A 14,930-nucleotide genomic window follows, 5' to 3' on the forward strand; every position below is an offset into this window, starting at 1 on the left:
AAATCCCATACCTTCCCATTCATTGCCCTGTTGGAGTAGTGCACCCAAACAGAGACTGGCATGGCACAGCCTAGTATTATAAGGGTGCACGTCTTTCAAAATTGCTCGGTTGGTAGATCAGGGCGCTTGTAATGCCAGGGTAGTGGGTTTGATTCCTGGGACCACCATTACTTAAAATGTATTCACGCATGACTGGGAAATGCTTTGGATAAAAATGTCTGCTAAATGGCACATTATATTATATTATTATTACGTCAAGGTGAAATGAATAAATGTTGAATCTAAATAACATAATGTGTAGAGAATGAGTCTTACATTCCTTGATAAAATATATTTATCGTTCCAAAACCTGCTCATGACAATAGTTCAGGCACAAACCGCAGCTGAAACACAAATTGCTCAAAAACGAATGGTACGTAAGTGGTTTCTGACTGTGCAATTGAAATCAAGGTGAGAGTGAGGTTGGCTCTAAAATGCAGGTGCTGGGGAATGCAGTGCAATCAGGTTTAGGCAACTGCCTTATCTAGCCTTATCTCCTAAAATGTGGGTCTGAACCACTTTTGAAGGCTAAAACACAGCTAAACTAAAGACACTATAACAGCTGCTTGTCTTCACTATTCAAATTGATCATCATGATAAAATCCAGAAGAGTTGTCATGGCCCCCCAACTGCTTCTGTCCTCATGCTTGGTCTCTGTCTGTCTGTTCTCCCATAGCCTCACCAGTACCTCTGCACTGTCAGATACCTTTCGCCTTATAGCTTAGTCTCAGACATCACAACCACACCAAAACTCTACAAAATGTTAGAGAAAGCCCATGGTTCAAAGACAAAGCCTTTGTCAGTTCAAGATTTCCATCACAGTCAAGATTTTACAAAAAGGACTGTGTTTAAAAAGGCTAAACACAGTGTACTTGAGACTTCTGTACATCGATTTCTTGCTCTTTGTGAATCTATTTTCATAATGAATGATGTTGATATTGCTTCAGTTATTTTAATTTGAGACATCATGCATTGCTACAAATATCTTCATTCATCAATAATCTTTGCCCGACTTTTTTGGACCTGGCCTTATACCAATATTTAGGAATCCGATGGGGACAAATACCAATACACCCTAATGTCTATTGGTGTAATGTGTGGGAGGAGTAGCTGACCAGGAGGGTGAAGTTAATGATTACAGTATATTATGAAATGTTCAGATAGAAATGCGTTGTGTAGAACAGATTATTATTAATATTTTTGTTATTTTTATTTAACTAGGCAAGTCAGTTTTAAGAACAAATTCTTATGTACAATGATGGCCTACCCCAGCCAAACTCGGACGATGCTGGGCCAATTGTGCACCGCCCTATGGGACTCCCAACCACGGCCGGATGTGATGCAGCCACAAACGTGTCCATTTGATATCTAAGATTAAAACAGAGTTGAGTTTGCATATTAATGAATAGTTTCACAGACCAAATCAATCTGTAATATTGTGCATTTATCCCTGTTCTTTTCAAACCCCACACACATCTGTTGTGAACTACTCAGGTCAAGGCCTAGGGTTACCAGGTGCCATAGGCCTATGCAGAGCATAAAGATAAAAACCAAAAAAACAGGACAGTCCAATGATGCCATGAGTGAGTAAATATCCCAACTCAACTCTGTCTTAATGGGATAGTTCACTCAAATCACAAAATGTAATATTGGTTTCCTTACCTTGTAAGCAGTCTAAGACTGCGATCCATGCTTTTGTTGACCTGCCCATTGTCTCCAAATGCTAACGTTGTGTAAATAAAGTTTGATTTGAAAATGTCATTCAAAATAGCAATGCAAAACACTTTGCTTATTTGTCAAATCCTTCAGAATCTATGTGTTCTATTTGGCCTGGTTAAATGAAGGTTACATAAAAAATACATTAAATGTTGACATGAACCCAGTTAAAGCCAGTGAACATGTCTTCTATTCAACAATCTAACGTCAAATAAATATACCAACATAAAATTATAATTGACACATCTCTTCTCTCTAGCGGGCCAATATTGTGTTGGAATGCACAACTCCACTTCATGATAAGCCTAACTTCAAATATGCTCAATAGGCTACTACATTTTAAGATGATAAAATATGATGAACTTTCTTCGTTGTTATGACATTTTGTCATATCTTCTGAAATGCTTTTAAATGGTTAATTGTACTCATAAGGTACTGAATTAAAAACAAACCAAAACAACAGACCTTATAAGGATAGAGACAAACAAGGAAGCATGCAGAGGTGAAGAGGAGATAGAGGAGGGGTATGAGACAGATACACTATAAAAGCAGAGAGCGGTGAGTGAAAGAATTAGAAAGTCAAAAGAATAGAAAAGAAAGAGTTCACACTTTGGTAAGACAATTGTTTTACTTCTTGTATCCATTTTTTGCATCAATCTTTTATTTTTCTCCTTTAGCTAACTTATGCTCTTTTACCTGTGTTAATCAATACAAACAAACAGATAGAGAGACAGACAGACAGAAGACAAGATGAAGGTCCTACTCGTTCTGGCGATGATGTTCCTCGGGGCCTCTGCCCACCCCTGCCCCCATACCTTTGCAGGTGAGCATCAATGCTATCATGATCATGTCAAACCCAGAGTGGCTACTGTATACTTTGAGTTTGGAAGTGGTGTTGTTTTCAGTTTTAATTGTCTTTAGGGGTAAAATAACCAAATTATGAAAGAGGTTGGTTAAACATTTCCAGTTAAGATAGTCTGTTTATAAGGAATTGACTTAAGTCACAGAGTAACATATTTCTAATGTAAACTACTCAGAAGTGGTAGGGGGTATGTTGAGTCATTTTTTACATTCAGCATCACTACATCATAGTATTATTTCTAACAAATATATCTACATATATCTCAAGATGTTGTGTATCCCTGGAAATAATCAGAATTCATGTAAACATAACAGTTTTGAAAACATAGCTTGTCCAAAAAAAGAGGTCTCAGGGTATGGGGTAATAGAGAATGGGTAAGTTGAGCCGCCAGCTGTCTTGAACGGGGATGTTGTGCCAATTCATAGGCAAGTTCTCTACATTTGAGTCTACTAAGCTCATGAAAATGTCTGCCGGATTCTTGATATGTTTAATAAGATCAGACTCCATGTCATGACTCTATCAGACTCTATCAAAGCCTCTCTTTCTCACAGGAACATGTTTGTTTTCTTGTTTGTCAATGTTCCTCTTCAGTGTCACTCTGTCAATTTTTCCTCCCTAACTGCTGCTTGAATGGACTTTTTCCCTTCTCTCACTTCCTTGGCTGCTCTTTCAAGAACCTCAAGGGAGGCTAGACCCCTGCTTGTTTTGCATTTGTATACACGGGGCATGATCGTGCATTTTTATTGCTACAGAGCAGACACTACCTTGAGTTCATATGCATGACAAATGGAAAAAATACTATGCATATTATGTATAAAACTGACTAAATGTAATTAGCATTTGTATGGGGTGTGTTGAGCTATTGGCTTAACTTGTCCCTGGCCAAATGACACAATTTACCCCAAAGCAACCATTTTGACTGTATTAGCTCATGCAGCTACAGGGATGCACTTTCATGCTAGGTTTAGGACCTCATTTTGTTGCTTATAGAGACCCCAACTGATATATGAAAGAGTCTTAAAACAACCTATTTTGTTTTAGATACAAGCACCATGAAATCTATAACACAATACATTTATTTGACTTTGTGGAATTCAGTTTTTTGGAACTAGCAACACTTTCTCCATGTTTCTTCCTTCATGAAATGATGACCACTTCCTAAATGTTTGGTCACATTCATTTAATTAATGTCGTGTATGGTTTCCTAGAAACAAGGGGTTGCTCAACTAACCCGTTGGCACAACGTACCCCACTCTCCCCTACAGCCTTACCTCTGTTTTACTTGCTATATTATTAGCTCTGTCTGTTTGTATCACTTGTTTTCTCTCTCCTATCTCTCTTGTTCTCCCTCTTTTAGATAATTCAACAGTTAAACTACTAGAGAATTATGTCATTGAGCAATGCACTGGTCATGCTGCTTGGTACAAACTGGGGTCCTACTGTATTAAGCACTTCAACCAGATGTTGGACTATACGTCAGCTGAGGTAAATTCAGACTTCTCTCAGGTTTTATCCCACGTATCCATGATGTCTCAGTTAAAGGTAGACATACAGTAGTGTACCTCACCACTGGGCACAGATGTCACATCTAGTTTTGATGGATTGAGTTGTCAAGTATCGTGAATTCAAAGTGAAATAAACAACAATTTGAACCATGTCATTGGATTTAGGTTAAACTTTGGGTGAAAAAAAATCCTAAATTCCTGTACTGTACGCTAATGACTTTTTCCTAATCCAACCAGTTTTCCACATTGATTCAATGTCATCAGAAGGAAAAACATAGATTTTTTGATTGAAACGACATGGTAACAACTTTGATTTGATTTAACAAGTTTGTGCCCACTGGGTCTATATCTGCTGTGTGATTTTACCTCCATAAGTAACTCTCAAAGCATCATCAATATTAATCCAACTCTAAATATGTTTTCTCTGTTTCCTTAATGTCTACATCACACAGAATCACTGCAAATCTGTGAAGACTGGTGCTCATCTGGTATCAACCCACAATGCTGAGGAAAACAATGCCCTGGATGAATTCACTCAGTGGAGCAGCCGACCAAACCCTCGCATCTGGCTCGGTGGTTATGCACTAACTGACCCTTCACAGGTGTTAATAATCATAAGAACTAGTGGTGGGCACCAAAATCCATGATATCGATATTGCTTGATGTATCAATATGAGCAAGGCATATCGTGATATTGGTTTATCCCTTCCTGTTAACATACACTTTTATGTAAAAGGGTATACATGATTGTGCCTCTTACAGACCTTCTCACAGGCTCTCAACTGAGCATACATAATTGCCTGCTATTGGGCCATCGACAATGGATGGAAACTGGTTGGGTGGGTTTAGGCTTCTAGAACATTCACACCTGGTCCAATGGGCAATCAGCAAGCCGTTGTCTAGACTTCATAGAACCGTGGAAGTCAACAGAAAAGTGAACATTCATGTGGTTGCAAGGTTGTCATGAAGCCAGTACATACACTGAGCGTATAAAACATTAGGAACACCTTCCTAATATTGGTTTTGAAAGCATTCCACAGGGATGCTGGCAAGGGAAATGTTGACTCCAATGCTTCCCACAGTTGTGTCAAGTTGGCTGGATGTCCTTTGGGTGGTGGACCATTCTTGATACACACGGGAAACTGTTGAGCATGAAAAACCAAGCAGTGTTACTTTTATTCACACACTCAAACCAGTGCGCCTGCCACCTACTACCATACCTCGTTCAAAGGCACCTAAATATTTTGTCTTGTCCATTCACCCTCTGAATGGCACATATACACAATCCATGACTCAATTGTCTCAAGGCTTAAAAATCCTTCTTTAGCCTGTCTCCCTTCCTTCATCTATACAAATGTAAGTATATTTAACAAGTGACATCGATAAGGGATCATAGCTTTAACCTGGATTCACCTGGTCAGTCTATGTCATGGGAAGAGCAGGTGTTCCTAATGTTGTTTACACTCATTGTATATCAATATTGTTTGGGGAAAAAATGCAACTGTATTGACATCAACTTTTTGATATCGGTGCCCATCACTAATATGAACTGACTAAAATGAATCTCAAAACAAGTAGTGTTCACTGTTCAAATTGGCCATCATTAGCAAAAGCAGGTGGGCAACACCAGTTATACCCCCTTGCTTGCCCCTATGTTTTGGTCAGTTATATGTCCTGCTCTCTCTCTCTCACAGGCTAGCAACTTCCTCTGGGCCGATGGGTCTAATATGGATTTCTTTGCCTGGATTCAGGAACCCAAGCAACCATCCGGTGATGGACGTTGCATGGAGATGAACTGGCTCGGTAAGCAAGGGATAACTGGCTGTGGTTGGAATTGTGCTGGTGAAACCTTTACATTTCTACTGCTTGAGTACTGGCACTTCTTCTAGAATATTCTGGGACCTTTTTTTTTATTCCAAAAGGTGTTGTGGGGGTGGGAGGCAAGAAAATGTTTCATTTTATTTTTGTTTCTGACATATCATGACATATTCTAAGAATACTATACATTTCTTTCATTTAACGTCTCCATCTCTATTCATCTTCTCAGAAACCGGCAAATGGAATGATAAACCATGTACCCAGAAGAACTTCTTTGTGTGTGCCTTTAAACCTGACGGAGTCTGCCCAAGAGTGGAAGATACCGATAGATTGGAGCCTGAGGTGTCTCAGTTGAATCCGATGACAGATGAGTAGTATATACCTGTCAGATATGCTTTGCCTTATATAGCTTTAGTCTCAGACATCACAACGACACCAGGACCCTGTAAAACGTTAGAGAAAACCCATGGCTCAAAGACAAAGCTTTTGTTGGATTAAAGATTTCCACATCACAGTCAGTTTCAATCCACCCAAAGTATGAATTTCTGATACTGGTTGTATTTGAATATTCTAAACACATTGCATTTGAGAATACTATATTTTGTCAGAAAACAATGTAACCCAATCTATTTTCTGGATGAATGGTGTTGATATTGCTTCAGTTGTTTGGAAGATGAGACATTACGCATTGCTTGGTTAGCAAATAAAAATGAATATTTTCATCCATCTTATCCATGACCTCCCTCTCTTTTCTAAACTGGCGATTCAACAAGTGTCTCCACAATTCCCTCTTGTGATTCCTCATGCAGCTGTAGGCCTATACATTTACCACAACTATTCACTTACTATGTAGACAGACAGTAAGTAATGCACTTCAAATGAGATGAACCCAATTCAATTCCCTAAATGGATATGTGCTGGTTGGGACAACATGCCACGAATAGATGATACTTTAGTTAACATCCACTATAAGATTAAAGGATGCTGCATCAGAGTGAGGGGCTGAAGCAGCCTTGACAGGTTAGAGATGGACAATAGGTTGAACCCATAGATTTAGAATGAAATCCCATACCTTCCCATTCATTGCCCTGTTGGAGTAGTGCACCCAAACAGAGAGCATGAGTGATTGGACTTCAATACATTTTCACGCAAGGCCACTTATTTTAAAAACAAGTAGACGCTATTGTAGCGTCGTTAGCTTAGCTCTGCTTTAGAAAGATTATACTCAAATCAGTCACATCGTTGGTTTAGAGCGCAGCTGTGCATTAGGTTAAACGTGATTGCTCTGTCCAAACAAGAATGAGTTCAGCTGAATTGCTGCAAAACTGTTAACAAGTCAAGTGTCTGTCCAATCAGCAACCTCTGATAAATAATGGGAAGGGGGCCGGTGCGGTTTTAGACACATGAACCAATGTGGCGTGCTTCTTTACATATGGCCAAAATATGTTTATCTTGTTATTAGAATTGCAGACTTCGCCCTCATTACAGGTAAACTGTCAAATTGTACAAATGCTGTGATTCCTTATAAACACGAGGGTTTCTCATGTGGAATTGCAAGGATTAATGTAGCCTAAATAAAGATGAGATTGTAGTTACATGAAAACATTTGTATTATTTGCCTTCCAGGTTTCTATTTTATGGAGCTCGATTGGTGAAATTAGGCTACAGAAATGATTGTAAATGAAGATGTTTCCATAATTGAATGATTTCTAATGAATAGCCTTGTTTTACATGGAAATGCTAAAGAAATATTGGACTTCCACTGTAGCCTAGGCTAACCTAGTCTTGTTTTCGATGGTGAGAGTTAATATATTACCCTGTTCAATTTAGAGTTGATCATTTAGGACATCTGTCTACAAAATTGCCCTGCATGGCACAGCCTAGTATTATAAGGGTGTACGACTTTCAAAATTGCTCAGTTGGTAGAGCAGGGTGCTTGTAACACCAGGGTAGTGGGTTTGATTCCTGGGACCACCCACATGTAAAATGTATTCACGCATGACTGTAAGACGCTTTGGATAAAAGTGTCTGCTAAATGGCACATTATATTATTATTATTATTATGTCAATGTGAAATAAATTGTAGTAAGATAATGTGTAGAGAATGAGTTTTACATTCCTTGATAAATGATGGTTTATTTGTCCTAAAACATGTTCATGAGGTTAGTTCAGCCACAAACCGCAGCTGAAACACAACTTGCTCTTCCACTAATGGTACAAGAGTAATTTTTGACTGTGCAATTGAAATCAAGGTGAGAGTGAGGTTGGCTCTAAAATGCAGGTGCTGGGGAATGCAGTGCAATCAGGTTTAGGCAACTGCCTTATCTAGCCTTATCTCCTAAAATGTGGGTCTGAACCACTTTTGAAGGCTAAAACACAGCTAAACTAAAGACACTATAACAGCTGCTTGTGTTCACTATTCAAATTGATCATCATGATAAAATCCAGAAGAGTTGTCATGGCCCCCCAACTGCTTCTGTCCTCATGCTTGGTCTCTGTCTGTCTGTTCTCCCATAGCCTCACCAGTACCTCTGCACTGTCAGATACCTTTCGCCTTATAGCTTAGTCTCAGACATCACAACCACACCAAAACTCTACAAAATGTTAGAGAAAGCCCATGGTTCAAAGACAAAGCCTTTGTCAGTTCAAGATTTCCATCACAGTCAAGATTTTACAAAAAGGACTGTGATTAAAAAGGCTAAACACAGTGTACTTGAGACTTCTGTACATCGATTTCTTGCTCTTTGTGAATCTATTTTCATAATGAATGATGTTGATATTGCTTCAGTTATTTTAATTTGAGACATCATGCATTGCTACAAATATCTTCATTCACCAATAATCTTTGCCTGACATTTTTTGGACCTGGCCTCATACCAATATTTAGCAGGCTGATGGGGACAAATACCAATACACCCTAATGTCTATTGGTGTAATGTGTGGGAGGAGTAGCCGACCAGGAGGATGAAGATAATGATTACAGTATATTATGAAGGGGCTGAAATCGGAGGACATAACGTTTCAGAATGTTCAGATAGAAGTGCAACATGTAGAACAGATATGATTGACACGCACGACTCAGCCCGTACTCTACACAGACTGGTGAGGCATAACCAATCAGAGCTGCAGTAGGCCTATATGCAAATAGACCATTGCCATATATGGATTTGTGCCATTTACTTTGATCTGGACTGTGTTTACAGCTGTGGTCGTGAGTAGATGTGCTTGTTTAGAGATCACAGTGAGAGCTGCATGTAGCCACATGTGCACATTTTGTTCATATCCTTTGCCAGTTAGTGAGTTATTAGCCAAGTTATAGATCATTTGTAGTCAGCAATATGGGAGGGATTGCTTCCTACAAGAGCTCAAAACGTTTACATTTCTTTTCATCTTTGAAAAGCAAGTCAAGTAAAGAGCATTTTTATGTCTTAAAGGGGCAGTGTTGTATTTTGAGACAGGCTTGAATAAGTTAAGTAGCCAATAGGCAGAGTGTAGCATAATTTGTCTGACTCTCTGTAATAATGCATTCTATTTTGTAAAGTGGTTTCTTGCATCAAACAACAACACAATTTTCAGTCACCTCCTTGTCTGAAGGACAAGTGGTTAAACAGGTTAATGTCAACAACTGGGGTACTGATCTCCCTCCATCTGATGGTTTCACCACTATTATGGTTGTTGTGGACAGATTGTCTAAATCCTGTTGTTTTATCCCTCTCTGTGGTCTCCCTACCACTCTCCAGGTCGCTGAGGTACTGTTCCAGCAGGTCTTCCGGAACTATGGCCTTCCGGAGGACATCGTCTCTGACCGTGGTGCCCAATTCACATCACGGGTATGGAAAGCCTTCATGGAGAAGCTGGGGGTCACGGTCAGCCTCACTTCCGGGTACCGGCCTCAGTCTGACGGGCAGGTGGAGAGGATGAACCAGGAGCTGGGGAGGTTCCTGAAGAGTCACTGCTAGGAGAGGCAGGGGGAGCGGGCACGATTCCTTCGGAGTACGCCCAGAATTCATTGCGTCACTCCTCCACCGGGCTGACTCCCTTCCAGTGTGTTCTGGGTTATCAGCCAGCCATGGCTAAATAGACCCCGAGCCAGACCGAAGCTCCTGCGGTTGACGAGTGGTTCAGGCACGCAGAAAATGTTTGGAACGATGCCCAAGTGAGGCTCCAGCGCATCGTCCGCCGCCAGAAGGAGCAGGTGGATCGCCACCGTAGTGAGGCTCCCGTGTTCCATCCTGGTGATCGCGTCTGGCTCTCCACCAGGAACCTCCCACTCCGCCTGTCCTGTATGAAGCTGAGCCCCCGGTTTATGGGGCCGTTCAAGGTCCTCCAGAGGGTCAACAAGGTGACATATAGATTACAGCTCCCCACCAACTACCGGATCTTACCCTTTTTTCATGTTTCCCTCCTCAGGCCGGTGGTTCCTGGACCCCTGGCTGATGCCATCCCCACGACACCCCTCCGGAGGCCTCCCCTGGACATCGAGGGAAGCCCCGCCTATGCCGTCAGATCCCTCTTGGATGTTGTGGGGGTCGGCTTCAGTATGTGGTGGACTGGGAGGGGTAAGGTTCAGAGGAGCAGTGTTGGATTCCGATGGATGACATTCTAGATCCCAACGTCATCTGAGATTTCCAACTTCGCAATCCACACTGGCCCGCTCCTCACCCTCGAGCTGTCCCCCTGACCGGTGTCAATCTTCAGCTGGAGCTGGGCGTCAATGGGGGGGGTATCGTCACGTCTACTCCCGCTTTGGCGCTTGATGTCGCCGGTTTACTAACCACCGGTCCTGGTAACCGATCATTATGCACACCTGTGCCCCATCATTAGTCTCACCTGGACTTCATCACTACCCTGATTACTTACCCTTTATCTAGCCCACTGTAGCATTACTCATCAGGCAGTATTGGTTTTGGTTACATTCAGTACGCTTCTCCTGTTTTGTATATTATTCATGTTTATTATTATTAAACTCACCTTCTGCACTTGTTTCCTGACTCCCTGCGTATACATTACAGTTATGATCAAATAGCTACAGTAACCTACTTGGCTGTAACTTAAAGCAGATACAGCCTCAGTGTTCACAGTAAACGTGCACTGGAAGTTACTGAATATTCAATTTTGTGCTCAGCAGAGCTGAAATTTGCTCAGTGCCGGAAAAAAATTGAGGGAACATTGGTGGCCACGCATGACGCCAACTCCATCAAGTTTGCTGACAACACAACAATGGTAGGCCTGGTCACCAACGGCAATGAGACAGCCTACAGGAAGAAGGTCAGAGAACTGGCAGTGTAGTTCCAGGACACCAGAGGTTTGGAGAGGGTCAAGAGCTGAAAGTTCCTCGGTATCCACATCACTGAGGACTTAACATGGTCCTCTCACACCAGAACAGTCGTGAAGAAGGCACGGCAATGCCTCTTTTCCCTCAGGAGGCTGAAACAATAAATGTGAGGAGCTCTAAATTAAAACAACTTAACTTCCTGATGAGCCAGGTCACATGACAGAGGTCAAGGTAACATTAACTGGGCATATCTAAAACAACCAGCAGGGGGAGACAAACACACCCAAATGGTAAATGAATACTCACGTAACAGAACGACTATTGATTTGATGCATTACTCCATTACGCTGCTGTGTACTGATTATTGGTTGCCATTACCATTAGAATGTTATCTATTTCTAATCTATTTATCCTGCTACTGGTCACTATTACTCCTGTTTACATGTATATATTACCATCAGTATATTACCATAAGTATTTACACTGAGTATACCAAACAGGAACAATTTCCTAATATTCAGTTGTGTCAAGTTGGCTGGATGTCCTTGGTGGACCATCCTTGATACACATGGGAGACTGTTGAGTGTGAAAAACCCAGCAGAGTTGTAGTTCTTGATACAAACAGGTGTGCCTGGCACCTACTACCATACCCCGTTCAAAGGCCCTTAAATCAGTTGTCTTGTCCATTCACCCACTGAATGGCACACATACACAATCCATGTCTCATTTGTCTCAAGGCTTAAAAATCCTTCTTTTACCTGTCTCCCTTCCTTCATCTATATGGATTAAAGTGGATTCAACAAGTGACATCAACAAGAGATCATAGCTTTAACCTGGATTCCCCTGGTCAGTTGATGTCACGGAAAGAGCAGGTGGTCCTAATGATATGTGCACTCACTGTATATCAATAGTGTGTGTATAGTCCCATGTGGCTCAGTTGGTAGAGCATGGTGTTTGCAACGCCAGGGTTGTGGGTTCAATTCCCACAGGGGACCAGTACAAAGAAATAAAATGTATGAAATGTATGCATTCACTACCGTAAGTCGCTCTGGATAAGAGCGTCTGCTAAATGACAAAAATGTATGGGGAAAGAATGCAACTGTATTAATTGACTAAAATGAATCTCAAAACAAGTAGTGTTCACTGTTCAAATTGGCCAGCAAAAGCAGGTGGGCAAAACCAGTTATACCCCCTTGCTTGCCCCTATGTTTTGGTCAGTTATATGTCCTGCTCTCTCTCTCTCACAGGCTAGCAACTTCCTCTGGGCCGATGGGTCTAATATGGATTTCTCTGCCTGGATTCAGGAACCCAAGCAACCATCCGGTGATGGACGTTGCATGGAGATGAACTGGCTCAATAAGCAAGAGAGGGGAGGGATAACTGGCTGTGGTTTGAATTGTGCTGGTGAAACCCCTACATTTCTACTGCTTGAGTACTGGCACTTCTTCTAGAATATTCTGGGACCTTTTTTTTTATTCCAGGTGGTGTTGTGGGGATGAGAGGAAAGAAAATGTTTCATTTTATTTTTGTTGATGACATATCATGACATATTCTAAGAATACTAATCATTTCTTTCATTTAATATCTCCATCTCTATTCATCTTCTCAAAAACCGGCAAATGGAATGATAAACCATGTAGCCAGAAGAACTTCTTTGTGTGTGCCTTTAAACCTGACGGAGGCTGCCCAAGAGTGGAAGATACCGATAGATTGGAGCCTGAGGTGTCTCAGTTGAATCTGATGACAGATGAGTAGTACAGTGGGGGGAAAAAGTATATGATCCCCTGCTGATTTTGTACGTTTGCTCACTTACAAAGAAATGATCATTCTATAATTTTAATAGTAGGTTTATTTGAACAGTGAGAGACAGAATAACAACAAAATAATCCAGAAAAACGCATGTCAAAAATGTTATAAAATGATTTGCATTTTAATGAGGGAAATAAGTATTTGACCCCTCTGCAAAACATGACTTAGTACTTGGTGGCAAAACACTTCTTGGCAATCACAGAGGGCAGACGTTTTTTGTAGTTGGCCACCAGGTTTGCACACATCTCAGGAGGGATTTTGTCCCACTCCTCTTTGCAGATCTTCGCCAAGTCATTAAGGTTTCGAGGCTGACATTTGGCAACTCGAACCTTCAGCTCCCTCCACAGATTTTCTATGGGATTAAGATCTGGAGACTCCCTTGGCCACTCCAGGACCTTAATGTGCTTCTTCTTGAGCCACTCCTTTGTTGCCTTGGCCGTGTGTTTTGGGTCATTGTCATGCTGGAATACCCAGCCACGACCCATTTTCAATGCCCTGGCTGAGGGAAGGAGGTTCTCACCCAAGATTTGACGGTACATGGCCCCGTCCATCGTCCCTTTGATGCGGTGAAGTTGTCCTGTCCCCTTAGATGAAAAACACCCCCAAAGCATAATGTTTCCACCTCCATGTTTGACAGTGGAGATGGTGTTCTTGGGGTCATAGGCAGCATTCCTTCTCCTCCAAACACAGCGAGTTGAGTTGATGTCAAAGAGCTCCATTTTGGTCTCATCTGACCACAACACTTTCACCAGTTGTCCTCTGAGTCATTCAGATGTTCATTGGCAAACTTCAGACGGGCATGTATATGTATTCTTGAGCAGGGGGACCTTGCGGGCGCTGCAGGATTTCAGTCCTTCACGGCGTAGTGTGTTACCAATTGTTTTCTTGGTGACTATGGTCCCAGCTGCCTTGAGATCATTGACAAGATCCTCCCGTGTAGTTCTGGGCTGATTCCTCACCGTTCTCATGATCATTGCAACTCCACGAGGTGAGATCTTGCATGGAGCCCCAGGCCAAGGGATATTGACAGTTCTTTTGTGTTTCTTCCATTTGAGAATAATCGCACCAAATGCTGACACCCTCTCACCAAGTTGCTTGGCGATGGTCTTATAGCCCATTCCAGCCTTGTGTAGGTCTACAATCTTGTCCCTGACATCCTTGGAGAGCTCTTTGGTCTTGGCCATGGTGGAGAGTTTGGAATCTGATTGATTGCTTCTGTGGACAGGTGTCTTTTTTACAGGTAACAAGCTGCGGTTAGGAGCACTCCCTTTAAGAGTGAGCTCCTAATCTCAGCTCGTTACCTGTATAAAAGACACCTGGGAGCAGGAAATCTTTCTGATTGAGAGGGGGTCGAATACTTATTTCCCTCATTAAAATGCAAATCAATTTATAACGTTTTTTACATGCGTTTTTCTGGGTATTTTTTTGTTATTCTGTCTCTCACTGTTCAAATAAACCTACCATTAAAATTATAGACTGATCCTTTCTTTGTCAGTGGGCAAACGTACAAAATCAGCAGGGGATCAAATACTTTTTCCCCCACTGTATACCAAGCTTTTTATATACAAAGCCTTTTACATTTAAATTTAGCTCGTCATGCATATTTTGCTTTTAGCGACCCGCAGAAATAACTTTGAAGGTGAATAACCCCAAAATATAAAATCCTCAAAAATTGTTACTAGAAACCTGCACCTCTGTCAATAGAGCTCGATGCTTATGAATCAGATTTATAATGTTATGTAATCCGACTTTAATGTTGATGATATGTTCAAGAAAGAACCCACTGAACAATTAATAACATGAATTATCATATTTCTATTGGTAAAATGTATTTTATAATACAAGGAAGTGGAACTTCATCACCAAAGCAATCCCTCTTGGCAGCGTGGGTGGACTCCCTACTTAA

The 14,930-nt window shown here is 41.3% G+C and overlaps 1 protein-coding gene across 1 annotated transcript; it reads left to right on the forward strand.

Annotated features, from left to right (window-relative positions):
- Positions 1 to 2,304: 2,304 nt before the first annotated feature.
- LOC145877532 (C-type lectin lectoxin-Thr1-like) lies at positions 2,305 to 6,671 on the forward strand. Its single transcript, XM_082973239.1, has 6 exons — positions 2,305 to 2,368; positions 2,478 to 2,578; positions 3,975 to 4,102; positions 4,575 to 4,724; positions 5,817 to 5,925; positions 6,170 to 6,671. The coding sequence occupies exons 2-6, from the start codon at positions 2,506 to 2,508 to the stop codon at positions 6,313 to 6,315; spliced, it is 606 nt and encodes a 201-aa protein (XP_082829365.1). The 5' UTR covers positions 2,305 to 2,368; positions 2,478 to 2,505; the 3' UTR covers positions 6,316 to 6,671.
- The last annotated feature ends 8,259 nt before the right edge of the window (positions 6,672 to 14,930 follow it).

Source organism: Salmo salar, chromosome 03 (assembly GCF_965601325.2).
Source record: "Salmo salar chromosome 03, fSalSal1, whole genome shotgun sequence".
Taxonomy (NCBI): Eukaryota; Metazoa; Chordata; class Actinopteri; order Salmoniformes; family Salmonidae; genus Salmo; species Salmo salar.

Excerpts from the sequence above, each read along its gene's own strand:
- LOC145877532 (XM_082973239.1), top strand. The coding sequence starts at position 2,506 with ATGAAGGTCCTACTCGTTCTGGCGATGATGTTCCTCGGGGCCTCTGCC. Across the intron at positions 2,579-3,974 it reads CTGCCCCCATACCTTTGCAG|ATAATTCAACAGTTAAACTA; the intron begins GTGAGCATCAAT and ends TCCCTCTTTTAG. Across the intron at positions 4,103-4,574 it reads TGGACTATACGTCAGCTGAG|AATCACTGCAAATCTGTGAA; the intron begins GTAAATTCAGAC and ends TACATCACACAG.